The following is a 20,639-nucleotide window of genomic DNA, read 5'->3' on the forward strand; positions in this document are numbered from 1 at the left end:
GTAGTCGGTTAGAAACAACATTCAGTTTGCTTTAGGTTCAGTTTTGAAACCACAGCTTTCGGAAACTATTCAAATGAGAAAGTATAAGAAAATATGCCATTAAAGTCTATTGAGGACCATAAAGGACTGAATAATTTGAGTCCAGCATAATGGTAAAGCATGGATCTTAGAGAATCACATAAGAGGGCACCCTGTTGTTCTCTATATCAGGCCGCAGTTGGCTTTGATGCCCTGATTTTAGGATCTTCCAAAGATGCCTCCACACTTCCTTTTTTTTCCAGTATCTTCCATGGGAAAGATAGTTTGGGGTGACTGCATATCACAACTTATTGTTTTGTTTTTTTCTTTCAAATCATTAAGTTGCAAAATAACCTTTTGCCAGCCTGGACCTCAATTATCCCAGAATCCCACAATCAGAAAAATTTTTCAGCCTGGATGATAGGAGTCTGGGCTCAGTTCAGCTACTGGGCTATAAGCTGAATGTCTGAGGGACAGCAGGAGATGAGTAATTTTTATTTATTTGCAAGCATCTTGTTTTCTTCTTTAAACATCTATTCATTTGAAAAATATATTTAATGTGTAAAACAGATGATGAAAAGGAATCAATTGAGAAAATCATTGAGGGGGAAATGAATTACTGGTGTGCAAAAATCTGGTGTCTTAGAGGACGGTTAATATTTTACTGATATTTTCTCGGAAGTGAAGTAGCTCATTTAGATGTAAAAAAGGGGACAGAATTGTGCTAAACTAATTATGGAATTTTTAATCTGCTATGAATTTGGAGTAAATTTTATTAGGAAGAATTGGAAGTACATGTGAACTTATATTATCAGGATAAATTACATCTTTTAAAGATGAGGGACCCTTGTGCTTTGTGTTAGGGCCTTTAACTTTGGTACAAAACTGTGCCTGGTTGTTGGTGAATAAAATGACCTCTTTTTGTGTGGAGGTTTAAATGGTGGTTTCCATCCTGATCACACATTTTGACTGATGGTAAATTCTGAGTCCAGTGGTTAGACCACCTCCCAAGAGCACAGGGAAGAGGCATTTGGAGCTGTAGAGACCACGGTCCTTTTTGTGGAAAGGTCTGTGTGACTTCCTATCAGAGATTAAACAGACAGACTGATCTACAGTTTATTTTTTATTTATTTATTTATTTATTTTAAAATTTTTTTTATTTATGATAGTCACACACAGAGAGAGAGAGAGAGGCAGAGACATAGGCAGAGGGAGAAGCAGGCTCCATGCACCGGGAACCCGACGTAGGATTCGATCCTAGGTCTGCAGGATCGCGCCCTGGGCCAAAGGCAGGCGCCAAACCACTGCGCCACCCAGGGATCCCTGATCTACACTTTAATAGCATGTTCTTTGTTGATAAATTTATTCAGCACAAATCTAGGCTATCTGTTGTAGGGGACGGATTCTTTTATTTGGAATAGCCAAGCCTTAAGAACAGACCTTAAGTAGCCACTGGAGGAAGACCTCTCTTGCATAAGGCTTGCATTTTAAATTTTGATTTGACCTCATTGGGAGTCACCTTTCTTTTTTTTTTTTTAAGGTTTTATTTATTTGGAGCACGAGTAGGGGGAGGGGCAGAGAGAGGGAGAGAAAGAATCTCAAGCTGACTCCTCTCTGAGTGGGGAGCTGGATCTCATGACCCTGAGACCATGACCTGAGCCAGAATGAAGAGTCGGAAGCTTAACTGACTGAGCCACCTGGGTGCCCCTGCAGCCACTTCTGATCCATAATGTTGGTCATGCCTGTTGCCTATTGCTTTTTACTCCTTCTTGATCACCTGTTAGCTTGCTATATACAAGTGTTCCGTTGGTGCCTTTATGGAATCAAGACTATATAGTGGGTCACTGCCAGCTCTCTGCAGCCAGGAGTCCGGCTAACTTCTACTACTTAGAACCAAAACCATGGCCCAGTTTTAGATACAACTAAATTTCAAATCACCTTCTGAAACAGTATACATTCATCATGTCCTAAAATGTTTGCAACACTGAACTACCCCCCAACACACACACAAGGAAACCCACATATATTCTCTGCTTAGGACTTGGGTGTTGTGTTCTTTGGAAGCACCAGGCAAACCACTCTCATTTGCATTTACGGGTTCTAACATGGGCTTTTTTCTCATTGTTTTAGGAAGTTTGGGGCTCAAGGGTCACGACTCACTGGAGCAGGATGGGGAGGCTGCACAGTATCCATAGTACCTGCTGACAAGCTGCCCAGCTTCCTTGCAAATGTGCACGAAGCCTATTACCAGAGGAGTGACCAAGACTTCACATTTGAGAAGCAGAGTTTGTTTGCTACCAAACCAGGAGGCGGGGCTTTGGTTTTCCTTGAGGCCTAAACAATGTAAAAAATCTCAGAGAAACTATTTAGGGCATTTAGGAACTGGCAGAGCTTCTTATGCCACAGTAAATTAATCCTCTTTCTGTTTTGTATTATGATGAACGGTTGCTATTATCAAGATGTATTTCCAAAGAAACGGTTGAAAGCTCTCTATGCTTCATAATGATTGTTTTTCCATCTTAAAGTATGTTGTCTACCAATAAGAGCCAAAATTATGCTTGGACAGTTCTCTTCAGGATGATTTACTGAGATTTATTGACTTCAAGATTTTTAAAGATGAATGATAAAAGACATTCAATACTGACCTCACGGATTGGATGTGAATTAAACATACTGCCACAATTAAATGGATACAGTTGCATTGCCTGCCATATTCTTAAACACAGTTCATTTCTGGTTTCTCTTGACATTCTTCTTCTTTGCAGTCGTAGTCTTCAATTGATGATGATGATGATAGTGATGCTAGAAACTCTTTCTCAGTTTGAGCTTCAGAATGCTATTAAAATAATACATGATTAAAGATTCACAAATTGTCCTGGACACTTGTATGTGAGCTTACACCAATTATCAAGATGAGAAGACTTACTTTCTTTTTTAAAGCAACAATGGATTTAGATTCATTTACTTTTTACAGACTATGTGATATCAAATAAATAATCACTTTCTTTTTGGCTCTGAGCTTTCTCTATTACTTAATAGAGAAACTTAGCTAAAAGTCACTTGCTGTCTTTATCTCTATTCACATTGAAATTGAGAATTATCTGGATGATAATTCAGATAATTCAATTTGATCATAGAATTTGCTTTCTTCCCACTCTATGCTAACTTCCCTCCAAAGCTCTCTGATCCAAAAGGCCTGTTTACCCTTCCAGGAAACCCCACCACGTATGCCTTGCAACTCTGTTGTGTCTAGCAGGTCTCGCTTGTGCATGTGGACCAGTGTAGAACAGGTGTGCAGGTCTGGGATTGGGGAGGAGAGTTGCTGAGTCCTGTAATATGTTTATCAAAAGTGGTCAGAAATGTTTGGCCTTGTGGTGATGCTAAGTGAACGACTTTCTCACAAGAGGGCCTTCCTGAATTAGATGAAGGTTTAGACCAAAAAGCATTTTGCTGATATGATCAGATAATTAAGGCAGCAGCAGTCTTATGGTATGAATTATCCAGAAAATTATCACAATTTTGTATTATTCTGTGGTTGTTTTGCTCACTGATGTACAACTTAAAGACTGGACATCATCATCTTGAATCTCCGTTTCAGAGAGTTTGAGGCAAAGCTGGTTCTAGTATATCTCAAAGGACAGCAGGCATATATAGGGTACTAAGAAATCCATTCTTCTTTTCTAAAATAAACTTCTGGTGCATTTTCATTCTTTAAAATAAGGTAAACACTTGAGAAAGCTTAAGTTAAATTTGTTGAAAGAATTTTGAGTTTTTATAACACCCAATAATCCAAAATCTGAATTGATTTTAAATTATAATTCTTTGTTGTTGTTTTAAGATTTTTTTTATTTGTTTGAGAGAGAGAGTGTGAGAGAAAGAGTGAGGAAGAGCAGAGAAGGGGGGCAGTGAGGGGCAGAGGGAGAGGGAGAAGCTGCACCCCCCCGCCCCCGCCCCCATGGAGCCCAACACAGGGCTGGATCCCAGAATACTCATGACTTGAGCCGAAGGCAGATGCTTAACTGACTGAGCCTCAGATTATAATTTTTTGTTTTTTAATACCTTTCCATTTTACACAGATCTGTGGTTGGTACATAATTATTTAAAGATACCTGGATTAATGTAAAAAAAAAACCCCAAAACCCCCCAAACAAAAAATGTGGTACTTTCCATTGCTTTGCTATTCTATTTAAATTTTTCACCATGAGATACCTTCTTGCAACAGGTGAGTAAAAATTTTCATTGTGCCTCTGCTTTGGAGGACACAGTTGTTCTCAGCCAGGGATCTATTCCGTATGTGTCTCGTCTGGCTTGAAGGAAAAGAACTATTTTTCAATCAAACCATCACTGTTTTTCTAGAAATTATGAGAGACATCAAACTTTTCTGGAGGGGATAGGGCTAGGCCAACTGGTAAAAAGCTTCATGAAGAAGATGGAGTTTGAACAGGGCTAAAGGATGAGCAATGTGTGAAAGCTGGCGAGTAGGCACTGCAGACGGGCGAATATCTGATATCTCACATGGGATGTGCACAAGGCTCAGTGGGGGTGTGGAGTTTGCCCTGGGATACAGTGGAGGAGAAGATAGGCTGTCCTGGCTGCAGATGGCTTTTGAAGAGCTCCAAGTCCAGCATTTAGAGGAGGGGTTGCAAACTAGCAACCCATAGGCCACATCTGGTCTAGAGATACATTTAGTGTGGCCCCCAAAATATTCAGACATTTGGAGTTCTAACAAGGAATTCTACGAAGAATCTGGATTACTGATGGCAGAAGATCTGATTCTCCCCTGGCCTCCACTCCTGGGGATGACCATGAACTAGAGCTGAGGTATAGCTGCTTTGTTTTGATGACAGGTAGACCCTACAATGACAGGGGGTGCTACAGTTTCCACAGCTTGTAGCATCCCTGATACTCAGGCCACGTACCATGTGCCAGCTGAGGTCACTTGCCCTTCACCAGCACACTGGCACAGTGGTTTTCTTACACTTCATAAATAATTCTCTGTACCCATGTCTCTAGCAGTAGTAGTTAAGGGAGACTGAGAAGAATGAAAGAGAATTTTGTGTGCGGAAGTAAAGAATAGTCCTATTTGTTTAATACTAAATACTCAGGTGTTTTACTCCCTTCTCTCACCTTTCTGGCTCATATAGGAACTTGATTAGATTATGCGAGCTCTATTTTTGGCATTAGACCAGTAGCTAATAAGGATTGTTCTAGATGACATGCTAAAAATAAAAAGCTCTCTCCTATTCCTGACCTCAGATTGCCCAACCTTCAGATTTATTGCACCCTTTTCCCTACATGCTCTTGCCTGCTGGAAGGGAAAAAGAACCTTTAGATTTAACAGAACTTCCCAGAAGTTAAGGAGGGAGTGCAAGAGGAAGGGACAAAGAAGACTGGAAAGACAGAGAAGGCTCCTTTTCTTTTTCTCACACACTTTGAGTCCCATTTAGAACCTTGTAATTTCTGCAGGGACCATTCATTTAACGCAGTCATTAGAAACCAATATATTTTTGTTGAATTATTAACAAAATAAAATGACTTCACTGATAATTTTCTATTAGTTTGAAATTTTGACTGCATTTGGAGCTTTTCAGTTGCATAAACTGCCTGTGGTCAGAAGCAAGGGATGAGGGTAAGTGGGCATGAGGCTGCTACTAATATGAAAAACAGGGATTATTTTAAATGTGCATGTGGATGCTTAAATGACAATAGTGTATTTTACCTTCCCACTGTATCTTGGATGTGAAACCACATATTGCTTATTAAATATTGTCCAGGCCATGGAAGAGAAGCTAGAGAGAGAATTCTCAACTGTTTTCAAAAAGGAAACATACCAGTTTATGTAGGAACTTATCAAAGTCATTCCTAACTTCGTAAGGTTTCTTGGTAGCCTTTGCCTGGAGTCTGAAAAAAAAAAAAAAAAAAAACCGGTAGCCAAACCAATTGTTTTTATACTGACACCAACTAATCACCAACATTTACACAAAATTTAATATGCTGGGTATTTGCCAGCATTTTACACATATTCATTCAATTACCCTTACAACAATCTTATCAAGTAAGTAGTATTACTATCCAGTATTCTAAATGAAAAAGGCTCAGATAGGTTAATTAACCTGCCCACAGCCCTATAGCTAGCAAGTCATACAGGATTTGAACACAAGCGGCGTGACTCGAGCCTTTAATTCAACCACTGTGTGACACTGTGTCCCAGGAGTGCAGCATTCTCGTCAGTGAGATGGTTTGCACAATATTTGCTGAACTGATTCCGCTTGCCTGGCTCCAGTGCAGACTTGAAGGAGTGTCCCAAGGGACTGGCAGGGATCTGGGGCGGCAGGGAGGGTGGGGGGTGGGAGGTGTGGATAGAGATAGTGAAGGCTGGAAGCCTATGGAGGAATCCAGGAGTCTATCCTGATTTTTGTCACCAAGTACTCATTCAAGAAATATTTATGAGGGAGTTGGACAGCTGAATTCAGGAGGCAGGAGGAACCTTTGCAGAGATCTGTGGATGCGGGGAGAGGCAGAGAGGAGTAGGCTGAGGCTTGGACGGGTAAGAACTTGGGACAAGGAGAAAGCAGTATTAGCAAGAGAAACAAAAATGAAATAAAGATACATGGCTATTAATTTCACTGGCAATATTCAAGGGAGACATTTTAAAACTCTTTTTCCTCCATGGAATTTGTAGGAAGTAAACATTTCTGAAAATTCCCAGTGTACTTTGCTAAACCATGAAGTATAGATTAGCCACCCCCCCCACGCCCCGCAAGGCATCTTCTGGGTTTCTTTAGCAGGTAGTGGGGGGCACCCCCTGGGGCGCAGCAGGGCTGGCTCTTGACCACCCCCTGCACTTGTGCTCGGCCACTGACAAATGCCCCTTGCTTATTCTCTGCTTTACCTCTACCAATTTTATCTCCTCCACTGGCTTTTCTCCTCACTAACGATTACCCTCTGGGCTCTCCTCCTGCTTTTCTCAGATCTGGCCTTCACAATGTGAGTCTCTTTGTCATAGTCCTATTGAGACACACTCCAAAATATCTCTGATGTCCTTTCTCGGTAACACCCTCTTAGGATCTCCTTGAGATGGGTGTTGGACTCAGACTCTGGTTCCATCTCACTTTGTTAGAATCAAGCCATCTTTGGACTCACCCTTTTAATTTACAGTGCCCCTCTTTCTTTTTTTTAAATAACAGTTTTATTGACCTAGGTCTCATACCATAAAATCCACCTTGTTAAAGTGTACAATTCAGTGGGTTTTTTTTAGCGCACTCACAGTTTTGCAACCCCCACCACTCCCTAACCCCTGTCTTTCTGCTTGCCTTGCCTTTCCTCTCCATGAGTATCTCTTCTTTGAAGATTACAGATAGAAATGTGTATGCTGTGCCTATAGATTTAACAGGCACATGAGATTGATATATGAAGGCGTATTTTCCCCTTTTTTCACCCACAATGTCCCATTGCATAAAACATATTTGAGCACTTCTTGCAAATTACTCTGTCCTATATTCTTCTGTTATATTCTCAGTGATGAGAAATCCTATCCCATATAGATTTGATTTTGGGGAACTTGTAAAAGTCACCTGGAATCAGATATCTCTTTCTTTCTTTCTTTCTTTCTTTCTTTCTTTCTTTCTTTCTTTCTTTCTTAAAAATTTTTTTTTAACTTTATTTATTTATGATAGTCAGAGAGAGAGAGAGAGGCAGAGACACAGGCAGAGGGAGAAGCAGGCTCCATGCACCGGGAGCCCGATGTGGGACTCGATCCCGGGTCTCCAGGATTGCGCCCTGGGCCAAAGACAGGCGCTAAACCACTGCGCCACCCAGGGATCCCTCTTTCTTTTTCTTTCTTTCTTTCTTTCTTCTTTCTTTCTTTCTTTCTTTCTTTCTTTTTCTTTCTTTCTTCTTTCTTTCTTTTTCTTTCTTTCTTTCTTCTTTCTTTTTTCTTTCTTCTTTCTCTTTCTTTCTTTCTTTCTTTCTTTCTTCTTTCTTTTCTTTCTTCTTTCTTTTTTTTTTAGAGATAGTGTGTGTGTTGGGGGTGTGGGGTCAACAGGCAGAGGCAGAGGAAAGAGAGAGAATCCCAAGCAGGCTTCATGCTCCACACACATGGGGCCTGACATGGAGCTCAATCTCACACTCTGAGCCTATGACTCGAGCCAAAATCAAGAGTTAGATTCTTAGCCCACTGAACCACTCAGGCGACCCTGGAATCAGATCTTAAAATTTAAGTATCGTGAAGGAGAAATATGAGTGATAAGATATTTGGTGAAAAGAGAGAGAAGATTCTAAAGTCCAATTCATTAATTGGATTTTCTCATGTGACTGGGAAATAGCTTTTTTGTTTTTATTTATTTTAAGATCTTATTTTTAAGTACTCTCTACACACAACATGGGGCTCAAACTTACAACCTCAAGATAAAGAGTTGCATGCTCCAACTGAGCCAGCCAAAAACTAACTTAAAAAAGAGACCCCTGAAGTACAGAGCATACATATAATGTGACATTAGTTTCAGGTATACAACATAGTGATTTGCCATCTCTACAGGAAACTAGCTTTTTAAGTTCCAAAATAGTAATTAGAAGATGAATGGCACACAGCTGTGGTCTTCCACAGGTGCTTGTTTGAAGGGCTGTGCTCATCCCACACATTCTTTTGCATGTGGGTATGCTAGAAGTAGTTTAGTCTCAATACTTTATATTTTTCCTTTTTATACACTAATTTATAAAATAAACAAATTAAATGTGCCCCCAAAATGTTTGTGTGTGTAGGAGCAGAAGGGGAACAAAGAACTAGCCCAAGGGAGGCCAGCTGAACAGCTTGTTTTTCTAGTTTCCATCTTCCTGAGGGCAGGGCATGGTTATGGGTTTATTTTTAAAAGGCCTTGAGCTTAAGTACTATAGCTAGAGGAGTAAAAGGAAATGATGATGATGTTTAGCAATTAATTAAATTAGCAGAGTAGTTGGTTCTGTGGACAAAGAAGGTCAAAATGTTATTCCTGATGAAACTGTTGAGTAGAAAATCCCTGCAGATATCTGAGTGGATGTATTTTTACATAATAAACCCATTTTAGTTTTTTGTAGCACAGTTGTTGAATTTAAATGTTTAATGGGTTTTTATTAAAGATTATTTATTTATTTATTTATTCATTTATTTATTTGAGAGAAAGAGAGACTGAGTGGGAGGGAGAGAGATTCTGAAGCAGACTCTGCACTGAGCTCAGAGCCTGACAGCAGGGCTTGATTCCATGACCACGAGATCATGACTTGAGCCAAAACCAAGAGTCGGTGGACACTTAGCCAACTGTGCCACTTAGGTGTCCCTCAATTAAAATGTTATTAATCACTACAAAATTGAATAAGGAACAAACCTATCAAGCTCCTTATCAATTCTTTCTTGCCGCTGTCTTAGGAGTTTTATTTCTTCATTAATTCTGTGCGTTTCTCTATAAAAATAAAAATTTCGAGTTAAATTTTAAAATAAAGCAGGATATCAAATTGGGAAAGAATAAATTAATAATTGCTAACTTCTACATGTCAGTAAAAGTCCTTTATAAACCAATTCTTCAACATCCCCACCCTATGTACTACTTGGTGAGAGGAATCCCCCAGAACATTCCCTGCTATAAATACATACCAAAGACATCACTCATGACACCTGAGTATGGTTTGGACTCCACCTCGCTGCTTCAACAAGGGCCCTCTCACAAAGTGTTCATACTAGTTCTTTGCACTGAGCACAGGAAATCCAAGGGCTGTGTGTGTGTGTGTGTGTGTGCGTGTGTGTACATGTGTGGTGGGGGTGGGGGACTGGAAGGAGATGGGAGGGGAATGGTGACGCTTGGTAAGCCAAGGATCAAACTTTTGCCCTGCCTGCTGGATAAGACCTTACCTGGTTACTCTTCCATATACCCCTTTTTGATGTATTTGATTGTGCTTTCCTTAATACTGCCCCAAATGCCACCCCAGCTCCAGAGAACTCATACTGCAAACAAACCTTTCTGTTCTTCCATGGCTCATCTTTGTAAACAATCAGTACTCCAGTCTCTATTTTCTGGAGCTCTCTTCTGATCTTTCCATGCTGGGGTGCATGCCCCCAACCACAGCACAGCAAGGGTTTCTTCCTTCCTTCAATCTATGGCTCCAACATACATCCTTGACACTTACCGGAAAAGAAACTCCACGTCTGTTAGACACTCAGAAGTGACTCTCCTCACTGGTAAAATAAGGAGCTAAGTGTAGCTGATTTCTATGGTTACTTCCAGCTCTAAAAGAGTTTAGGATTTTATATTTAACAATAAGGGGGCAGCAACTTACATCCGAAAATCCTTTTCATTCCTTGCAAATTGTCTTTTTGCTTCTTTTATAATATCACGGTAAGTTGGAGCAGGTGGTGTGATAGGCTTATGGTTAAGGAAAGATTTTTAGTTAGGAACATCTGGGAGAGGAGGATAGTAACTGTCACAAGGAGACTGAGCATGCTGTCTGGACTGGGCTTCCCAGTCATGAAGGGTCTCAGTTGTGGACATGAATATTACATCTGGAGATATTTGTAATATGCAAACTGAAAGAAGACAGTACTCATTAGACCACATTAAACTTGTGCCCCATTATCTGGACTACACCACCCACAATGCACTAGAACTTAATAGTTTCATAAATTCTGCAATTGCCTTTTTTTGTGGTGTTTTGTGTGTGTGTGTGTGTGTGTGTGTGTATAGATTAAAAGCGGCAATTTGTTAAATGTAAATATTAAAAACATACCCAAATTTTTGTAACCCTTTTAAGGCATTTCTTCATTTCTACATATACTGAGAATCTCAAGGTCTCTTGATCTCTGGAAGGCTCTGGAGGGGACTGACAGGATATGTTGGTTGCCTTCAGCTGGTGGCCTCTGCTAACTACAGGAAAGAAAGATGCTCAGTAGAAGGTGTAAGTGTGCTGCTCATGAGCCTGGGGCTCTTATCCCACTGTTTTGGAACAGCCTGTGGTTGTGCTTCTAACCCTGGTCTTAAACCCACATTCCTATCTGACAGAACAGACACTTCCCTTCTGAAACAGCAAACAGCAATCAGCAAATGACTCCAGGAGGCAGCCCTCAGCTTGTGTTAAAAGAAGACCTTAGCCTTACTGGTAAACCAGGAGCTCTTAAATCTCTGTGATCGACTGTCCCTGTACGGCCCCACTCCCCCTCCTAAAGCACACTTCAGTATCACCTCTGTCTTTCTCTGAATGCAAATTTATGGTCTATTTCAAGGCTGTCTTTGATGCTCATTTTAACCTTATTTATTCGGTGTAAGGATGTTAGGAGAAGGGCATCCCTGGTGGCCCAGCGGTTTAGCGCTGCCTTCGGCCCAGGGTGTGATCTTGGAGTCCTGGGATTGAGTCCCACATCGGGCTCCCTGCGTGGAGCCTGCTTCTCCCTCTGCCTGTGTCTCTGCCTCTCTCTCTCTCTGTGTGTCTGTCATGAATAAATAAATGAAATCTAAAAAAAAAAAAAAAGAATGTTAGGAGAAGCCCAGTGGATTTGGTCCCTGGAGTGGGACCACATAGCAACTTTATCTTTCTTTCTTTTTTATTATTTTATTTTATTTTATTTTATTTTATTTTATTTTATTTTATTTTATTTTTTAAAGGTATTTTTTATTTATTTATGATAGTCACAGAGAGAGAGAGAGAGAGGCAGAGACATAGGCAGAGGGAGAAGCAGGCTCCACGCACCGGGAGCCTGACGTGGGATTCGATCCCGGGTCTCCAGAATCGCACCCTGGGCCAAAGGCAGGTGCCAAACCACTGCACCACCCAGGGATCCCTACTTTATCTTTCTTATCTTAACTTCCTGAGTACTGTATCTCAGTTGAGGTAACCAGAAGGAAAAACATGAATGGCTCCACAACAAAGATGCTCACAATAAGCTTGAATAAAATTTATGTCTTTCCTACTAAGCTCTAAACTATTCAGGAATTATCTTCAATCACTTAAAATTTGAACATCAAAGTCTAGAACCAAGGATAAGAACACCCAATTTTCTGTGCACTCTAGACCACTTTCTCAGCAACACCAGAAGAGATAAATTCTCTGGTCACAGAATCTGTTTAAGCAGGCTTTTAATAGCATCACTGACTATAGAAGGAAGCAGTGCTGACAGCAGAACACACTCTACCCTACCAAGCCTGGAGTTTGAGTCTGGATGAGTATAGTATTCTAAAGTGGATCAAAATTCTCTGAAATAAATTTTAGAGAAGCCTATTTATTGATAAATTCCAAATTTCTTTTTCCCCTTAATCATATCTAAGTTTTAGAGTAAGATTTTCTTTTTTTTTTTTTTTTTTTAAGATTTTCTTTAAAGAAAGAGATGAGCCTGACTTCACTGTTTACTGTCACAATGGCATACAGTTCCTGAACTTAGGATTTTTAAATTTATTTTATTTTTTATTATTTGTTTACTTTTTAAAGATTTTATTTATTTATTCATGAGACACACACACAGAGAGGCTGAGAGCTCTCTTCTGGTCTTTCCAGACCAGAAAGGTCTGGAACCCTGCAGCACTCAATCCTGCAAGGAACCCAATGCAGCACTCAATCCTGGGAATCCGGGATCACACCCTGAGCCAAAGGCAGACGCTCAACTGTTGAGTGACCCAGGCATCCCTGAACTTAGGATTTAATGGAAAGTTGATCTGTACTGTGTAGGTGAAAATCAAATCATTGCTTTGACAGCATCTGGCACCCCCAGGAGGCAGACCAATAGTGACAATTGCATGTATACAGGACGAATAATAATTAACTTCAAGGACTCATTCAAGATACAGTCTTCTTCAGGGCAGCACGTAGCAAAATTGGGAAGTCAACAAAGTGTGTGTCTCCGGTGTCCTTTACTCATCTTCTCTCTTGGTGCTCTTCTTTCAGTACCCTCTTAGCTCTTGCTCTCTCCTTGGCTGGCACTCACAGGCCATTTCCCAAAGATTATAGAGGAAGTGCCATCCTGGAGATTGAGCTCTGGTTCTGGCACTGAGGTCAGCACTCATCATCTAGTACCATGGTAGCCAAAGTAGTTAACCAGGCTGACGCTCCTTTTCCTTGTTTGTAAGGGGTTGGCATTTAGTTAGATGGTCATGTGGCTCCTGTCCCTATTCTGGTTTTCTATGAAATAGAATATGAGCCTTTTTAAGTTTAGAAGTTCAGACTCATCACTAAAATAATGGCAAAATGCTCAGAGAGTGTGGGGTGGAATTTGAGATTTTGCAAAGGAATGAAGAAGAATTTGTTGAGTAATAGGAAGGATATGGGGGCTGGATGAAAGATAGGGAGGAGGGGGGAGAAAATGTGGCTAGGGTAGTCTGATATGAGACTATCATATGTTTAATACCTGGGCCCAGGATATCATTGTACCAGCACATCTGGTTAGCCCACTTCTTGATTAGTATATTAGGCATGTGGTTAACTAAAAGACCTCAAAGATATTGTATCTGAGGCAGAGGTAGGGCAATAATTGGAAATGGAGTGGAAAAACAGAAGTTAACATTTGTTGGATATCCAACATGGACCATGCACTGTGATGGGATCTCTACCGTATTTCTAGAATTCTGCTTGAGGCTCTTGAGACTGGTGTCTTTGCTTACATGAAAATAGTTCTACACTGCACACAGTCCTATTTGTTGCACGGCAGAGGACATCCCAGGAAGACTCTTTCTGCTCAGAGCCTCATTTTGGACTGGATTTCTATTTTCAGCGTGCTTCTACTTTTTTATTTTATTTTTTAAGATGTATTTATTTATTTGAGAGAGAGAGTGAGCGAGCACATGCATTGGTGGGGGCAGGGGCAGAGGGAGAGAATATCAAGCAGACTCCCCACTGAGCATGGAGCCTGATGTGGGGCTCAGTCTCACCACCCTGACATCATGACCTAAGCTGAAATCAAGAGTTGGATGCTTAACTGAGTGAGCCACCCGGGCACCTCAAGTTTTCAGTGAGCTTCTGAGGGCAGTGCATCTTACTTTGGGACAGGCATTTCATAGTAATGTAGGTTATATTTAAATAGCAGCTGTGACTGAACAACTAATGTATCAACTGGAATTTCCTGTTTTCAACCGATTGTTCTGTCAACCTATGGTCAGAAACACAACATTGTCTTCAGGAATTACAGACATTAATGGGTTCCGATGACACTGTACAAATTACCTTGTCTTTAGGGATCTTCTAAATGAATTAAATGTCCACATAAACTATAGTTTTCTCTTGATATGAATCAAGCCTGAATGAAGTTTCCAAAATAAAACTTCCATAAGCTGGATCAAAGTTACTTTCAAATTTTGGCTTTGAGATTTCATTCCGCATAAATAATATTTTTGACTATTCAGTAAATGACAACTTTAGGGATAGATTAGTACTCAAATCTAAAAGAGAAGTAATGAAAGCCTCACTTTAAATAAAGCAGACAAAAGCTAAACCTCACAAAATCTCATTTTGACAAGTGTAAGACTTAAAAAAATATCACTGTGTAATCATTTCTCAATATACATAAGTCAAATCATTATGCTGTAGACCTGAAACTTATACAATGCCATATGTCAATTATATCTCAATAAAAGTAAAAAAATATTACTGGGCAAAGAATATAATAGCAGAATTAATGTAGTCAAAGGAAAAGAAAAAAATTCTCTCAGAATTTCACTTTCCCAAAAAATAAAACTACTTTCATTTTTCTATGTGCCTTTTCATTTGTCATGTACAAATATATATTTTATGTTATTTTTATAATGACATGGTTGCTTTCTTTACCCAACTATCATAATTTTCCCATACGTCCAGGCTTTGTAGTCATTATTTTAATGTTTGCAAAAGATTTCAGAGTAAACACTCTGAAGTGTGTAGAGGGGCTCTATGGTCCTGATGCAAAAATTTTGCTGTTTTTTTTTAATATGAAATATCAATTTCTCCTCTCTCCCCCAGTTGTGTTTTCCAGTATGACATCTCCCAGCCCCACTCTCCACCTTAAAGTCTAGCAAGGGAGGCCCATGTCTCTCCCAACTCAAGTCTGTCTGGGTTCTGGGAAAAGATAGCCCTATTCTTGCTTACCTTTGGAGTGCTTTGATGCTAATGGTCAAGAAAAGAGATGGTAGTTCTGTTCATTATGTAAGCAAGAAGCCTGCAATTTCAGTTATGCCAAATTTCCGCCTTTGGTTTTTTTCCTCCTTTGGCTGTCACAGACTGTGAAGAAGTCCAGCAGCTTTAGTAGAGAAGGCTTAGCAATCTTCCTAAATATCTGAAGAGGTTCAGACTACTTTTAACATCTGTCTTACTTTTCTTGCTACATCTAGTGACTGAAACCCTAAGATCTTTTCCTGAGTAAAAATCACAGAAAGTTCAATCTTACAGAGTGATTAACACTTTCCTAACGTGCACATAGTCTGGAGCTGCTGAAATTTAATTTGTGTGCAGCTATTTCCTGGTAATATTTAATTTCTTTCTCAGAATGCCTGTCAGAATTTTGAAGATTTTTATCCTTCTACAAAGCTATATTGTGCTCTTGACCATGGTTCCCACGATGAAGCATTTATGAGTGAGACGGTGCTTGTCACTCTGAACTAATTAGATTTTCTTCCTTGGACATTCATTATATATAATTGGCATTAAGACAAAGAACTATGTTTTATTTTCTATAAATTTTTAATTTTGAACATATTAAAATGAACTGGGTATGTACATTCTTTATAAAGTAATTCTCATTGCCCACAGAATTTGGTCACAGTTGTATATTTGTGTTGTGTAATGGGGTTCTGGGCTATATGATGTTGGTACTAAGACCTCAGCATTTTCTTCCACTCTTCAATCATGATGGTTTTTAATAGACTTCTGTTAATGTCTGTTAATGAGTATCCTAATTTTTATTCTCATCAGATACATAAAGTCATCAATTTTCCCTAACTGTAGAAAATTAGAGTACTTAGAGCTTACAAATTATGAAGAATGACTATATTTTATTCCTTGGGGATGACTGTGGCAACATGTTTTCCAAATCCGCTGTCTGAATTGACCTCACACTGTGTTTTCTCATGCAATGCTACACGGAGTTTACGCGGCAAACCACTAAATGGAGAAGGAGCCATTTGGGTAGAAATAAAATGGTCCTGTTCTGGGACTTCACAAGAGCTGTGGTTGGCATATGACATACTAAAACCTGGAGACATCCTAAAGGCCTCAATTCAGACTCTGAGGTCTTTGATCTCCCTTTAGAAACACGGGGTATTCGTGAAATAAAGGACCTTAGAAATTGCAGGGTTCAGTTTGATTATAATATAGATGAAGAAGCGAAGTCTTTTAGAAAGGAAGTACCTTGCCTTTGAGAAGTTGGGCACGTGTGAGACTCAGGAAAAGAATTTCCCAGAGGCAAATTTTGCTTCTATCTGCCAAAAGTACTATCCTAGAATGAAGCTGCAGGAGGCCTTGCTGTCTAACCCATACCCCTTAGATATATTCCTCAGAGTATCTTTAGAATTGCTAATGAGATGACCAGGTTAGGGCCAAAGTATCCATTCTACACATAATGCTATTGTATAAGAAATAAACAGAACCCAAGCAGCAAACAGTGGCCACAATCTCCTCCTTTATACTCCAGCATTCATTTAATTCTTAATCCTAAAAACTAAATTCTTAAAATAACTTGGCATGTGGCCCAAACTGATCTTAGAACAGTTATCTTCTGTTTACTGCTTACTTCTGCTTATGGTCCAAATATTTTAATGTTAGATTTGCAAGAGTGCCAAACATCCACAATAGAGCCGTATATCCATAAATGTTTTTAAAAGTTATTACTAACCCCATATGCCTTATTCCATGGGAGACAGCGCCAACTGTTGGAATATCACCCAGATTTCTACATGGCTTGGTTTTATGTGTAAAATGGGGGTTTTAGTAAGTTTCATTATTTAACATATCATTAGAAGCAGTTTTGTAGCATAGTTTAGAAAATTGAGGGAATAGGGCTACCAAAAATATTAATGCAGATTTAATGAAAAGCATTCAACAAACTTGCCAGGGCTTTCAGTAGGCATGGAGACACGAAGATGAGTAAAACGTGGTATTTGACTTACAGGAATGAGTAGGAACGAGAAATAACAACAGGCAGTTTTTCAGGTAGAAGACAGAACTATAAAAAATAGGCATAAAGACTATGACAGTCTAGCAATCTGTTCTGCTTCAGGGCAGGGCTGCCTCCAATCGGATGAGGGTGCTCCTCTGTGCTGCTACAGCAACTTGGGTCGGATTCTGTGACTGATGCACTTCCTGTCTTTGCAGCTGGATGGCTCAGCACCTTCATAGGAGCAGCTGGTATGGAAGGAGTATTCAGGGGATGTTTATTGTTCTTGGCCTCCTGAGCAAGCATTCTTACTGATCTTTCCATGTAGCTGAATCATAGGCTTCATCCTGAGAAGCCCAGTCATCATCAGAAAGTTAATTATATTTTGCTATATTGTTTAAGAAATCTAGGAAGTATGATATATCTTCAAGGAAAATTTTCATAAAAATGGTTAACATAAATTTTGGTGCCGTAGATGGTTGGCTCTAGTTATCTGGAAAACTTAGTTATGGCAACAGTTCACTACCTAAGACTGATAAACAAGCTGTTGATTTATAGAGATTCCATAATTTTTATAATTTATGCCCCTGAACAGACAGCTCTGGAGGGAATTCAGCCATCCTCACTATTTCCATCAACCCCTCCTGCACTCAGGAAGCTATTCCAAATAAATATACAAACTGTGGATTTGCTTTGCAAATACAGTGCCTTGCTTACAACTGGATTCAATATCTAAACTAGAAATTCTAGAGACCCTACTCTCCTGAGATGGGCCAAACTGGATTATTAGTAACAAAACAGAAATGAATACATGTGAGATAACCACCAAAGGAGTCCTTAAAATATGCAGGCCCTAGCTCTAAACTAGGATAGGGTTTCTACTTTCAGAGACCCTGAAGCATCTCTTAACATCACTTGGTGCCATAAACTGGCAGTAATTTTTATGGGGTGAATGCAAAGTAACAGTGTGGATTTTATCTACTTTCTCCTTTGCCTGGCCACCTTCTTTGAGGAGAAATAGGTTAGGTGAACACAAAATTATAATCTAGTCAATTTTTATATTTAATTGAGATACTGCTTTTTTAGCCTTAAATTCTAAGCATTTGAAAAAGCTATGGCTTTTCCACCTGATTTTTTTAATTGACCAGTAGCACATATAGCAAGAATATATTTTTTCCCCAATGGTTGAAATCATTTAAACTGTTTCAAAATGAAATTTTCTTCTCTTATTTGATATAAGATTATTTGATATAAATTGGGCATTTATAATGTAATTTATAATAAGTTAATTTGTAATAAGTTAAAGAAAAGCCTAAACCTTAACTCTTACTAACTTAACTCTCCAGGATGCAAATCCTTTCTGCTCCACAACCCCCACCCTCTTAACTTTCCACTGAGCCAGCTTTATAATCTAAAATCCCAATTGTGGCTAAAAAATTGATACAACCCACTCCCTGGAACCTGATTACCTAAGGCACTAAAGTCTTCTATTTATTTCATTAGTTAGTTTAATAACAAGTTTGCTGAATTATGGTTTCTATCTTGTGCATTTTATTAAAAGAAAGGAAAAGAAAAACACTAATGAGAACGTAAACTGAGTCTATAAGAAAGAAGGGCTGGCTGGATCTCACAAACAATTTTGTAATTGTCTTTGGCTCAAGGCGGCTGCAAAATGCTTACAATACACATACTTAAGTCATGTAAAACAAAAACCCTTTGTTCTTCAAGTTCTTTTATAAAACCATGATGTTCATTTTAAAACCCCCCCTCCATTTTTTTTTAAAACTTGGCCTACACTCTGGCAGGGTTTGCAAAAGGAGGAAACTTAGCAACCTACTCGACAAAGTTTAGAATAGCTTCAATTAAAAATCATCTAAAAATAAATATAAAACCTCCTTCTCTGAGAGCAAAATTTAAATCCTTGTATCATTTATTCTACTATGTTCTCTTATATTTTTCTGCTTATAAAGTGCTCTATTAAATAAGTCAGATGTATTTTTTTTTAAATATAAAAACTAGTCCTATAAGGAGTCCTTGAGAACCTAGCAGGAGAGCTACAGGTTTATTCTGGTAACTGATACAAACTAGCATCAATGAGAATGAAGTAAAGTCCACGGATCAAATATCTGACCGTCAAAAGGCAATCACAGAATTTTATATAGGTCTAGGTTATTCATAAAGTCTTGACCTGGAAGCTTGTAAAGAGAGTGGCAAGCATTCTTCTATGGATTGAAGCCATAAGGAACAGTGCAAAATTCTGCATGATGCTAAAAGCAGTTATCTCTGAGCAAAACTAAAAATTAAGTAAAACTAGGATAAAGGGGAAATATCCAACCCCCAAAAGCAAAATACGAGGGGAACTCCAATTTTGATGGATGGATGAATAATGAATGGATGAATAAATAATATGTAATCCTAAACCACTAAACTTCTAAAATTAGAAGGCTGCAAATGGCAAGGCAAAAGCAAGTTCTGTGTGTTCCAGCCGTGCTCGCTTCAGCAGCACATGCACTGTGTGTTCCGGCTGTCTGATATCCCAAGGTGACATCTCAAGTTCTGTGAATCGATTAAACTTTCCTTCCTACTCAAGACAGTGCTGTCCACAGAACATTTTTTGTTGTGATGGAAATGTTCAATATCTGCCCTTGTCCAATAGTCACACACAGAGAGTGAATATGTGAAATGAGACAGTATAACTGAAGAACTGTATTTTTACTTTACTTAATTTTATTAATTATTTTTTAAAAGGATTTATCCTGGCTGAGGGGAGAGGGAGAGGGAGAGAGAATCTTGAGCAGACTCCCTGCTGAGCATGGACCACCCCTGACATGGGGCTCCATCTCACAACCCTGAGATCATGACCTGAGCTGAAACCAAGAGTTGGACACTTAACCAACTGAGACACCCAGGTGCCCCATTAATTTTATTAATTTTAATATAGCCACACATAGCTATTGGCTAACATACTGAACAGTGCAGTTCTAAAATTATGATAAACATAATAAATACCCAACTCTATGTTCATATGTCTATTTCTTTAAATCCTGCTCTAAATAGTATATATTATCATTTTATATAATATTGTAAAATATCACATGCTAATGTTGGTTTTCTAACTATATGTTTATCTAGTTAAAACCATTAAGTTTGTTAACCTCTTACTTGGAGAAGTTATCAAAGGTATAAGAAGAGTGAGGAAAAGAAAACCACCATTTATGGGCTAGTTCCACAAAACTGGGTATACACAGTAAGAACCAATGGTCCACCCTTTACATTACCTTCAGAATGCTCCTGAGGGTGCTGTGACTTTTGCCCTTTTCAGAGTCCGTTTTCTCACCTTGATAGTTCTTGCAACTTTTGTCTTATATAATTCCTTTTATTTTTTAAGATTCTATTTATTTGAGATATGGACTGAGCACAAGCAGCAGGAGGGGCAGAGGCAGAGAGAGACAAGCAGGCTCCCCGCTGAGAAGGGAGCCCCACCCGGTACCCATCCCAGGACCCTGAGATCATGACCTGAGTCAATGCTCAATCCACTGAGCTACCCAGGTGC

At 39.2% G+C, this 20,639-nt stretch overlaps 2 protein-coding genes across 6 annotated transcripts in view; one reads left to right on the plus strand and one right to left on the minus strand.

The window, feature by feature from the left end:
- The window catches only part of GALK2 (galactokinase 2), a 126,663-nt gene extending 123,775 nt beyond the window's left edge, over nt 1-2,888 (plus strand). For 4 of the 5 annotated variants that reach the window (XR_003235014.2, XR_011997379.1, XM_025998681.2 and 1 more), the window contains one exon: nt 2,149-2,709. Coding sequence is in view for 3 of the 5 variants with exons in the window: in XM_025998681.2 (XP_025854466.1) it covers nt 2,149-2,356 (208 nt within the window). In the remaining 2 variants the exon portion in view is untranslated. Of the gene's footprint in view, nt 1-2,148 lie in introns of all 5 variants that reach the window. The other variant, XM_025998680.2, reaches the window with a different exon arrangement.
- FAM227B (family with sequence similarity 227 member B) overlaps nt 2,735-20,639 on the minus strand; it is a 189,417-nt gene continuing 171,512 nt past the window's right edge. Inside the window, exons 14-16 of the mRNA XM_025998683.2 lie at nt 10,324-10,399; nt 5,850-5,919; nt 2,735-2,854 (exon numbers count right to left, since the gene is read on the minus strand). Of these exons, the coding sequence (XP_025854468.2) occupies nt 2,735-2,854; nt 5,850-5,919; nt 10,324-10,399 (266 nt within the window). The remainder of the gene's footprint in view (nt 2,855-5,849; nt 5,920-10,323; nt 10,400-20,639) is intronic.

This window comes from Vulpes vulpes, chromosome 15 (genome assembly GCF_048418805.1).
Source record: "Vulpes vulpes isolate BD-2025 chromosome 15, VulVul3, whole genome shotgun sequence".
Taxonomy (NCBI): Eukaryota; Metazoa; Chordata; class Mammalia; order Carnivora; family Canidae; genus Vulpes; species Vulpes vulpes.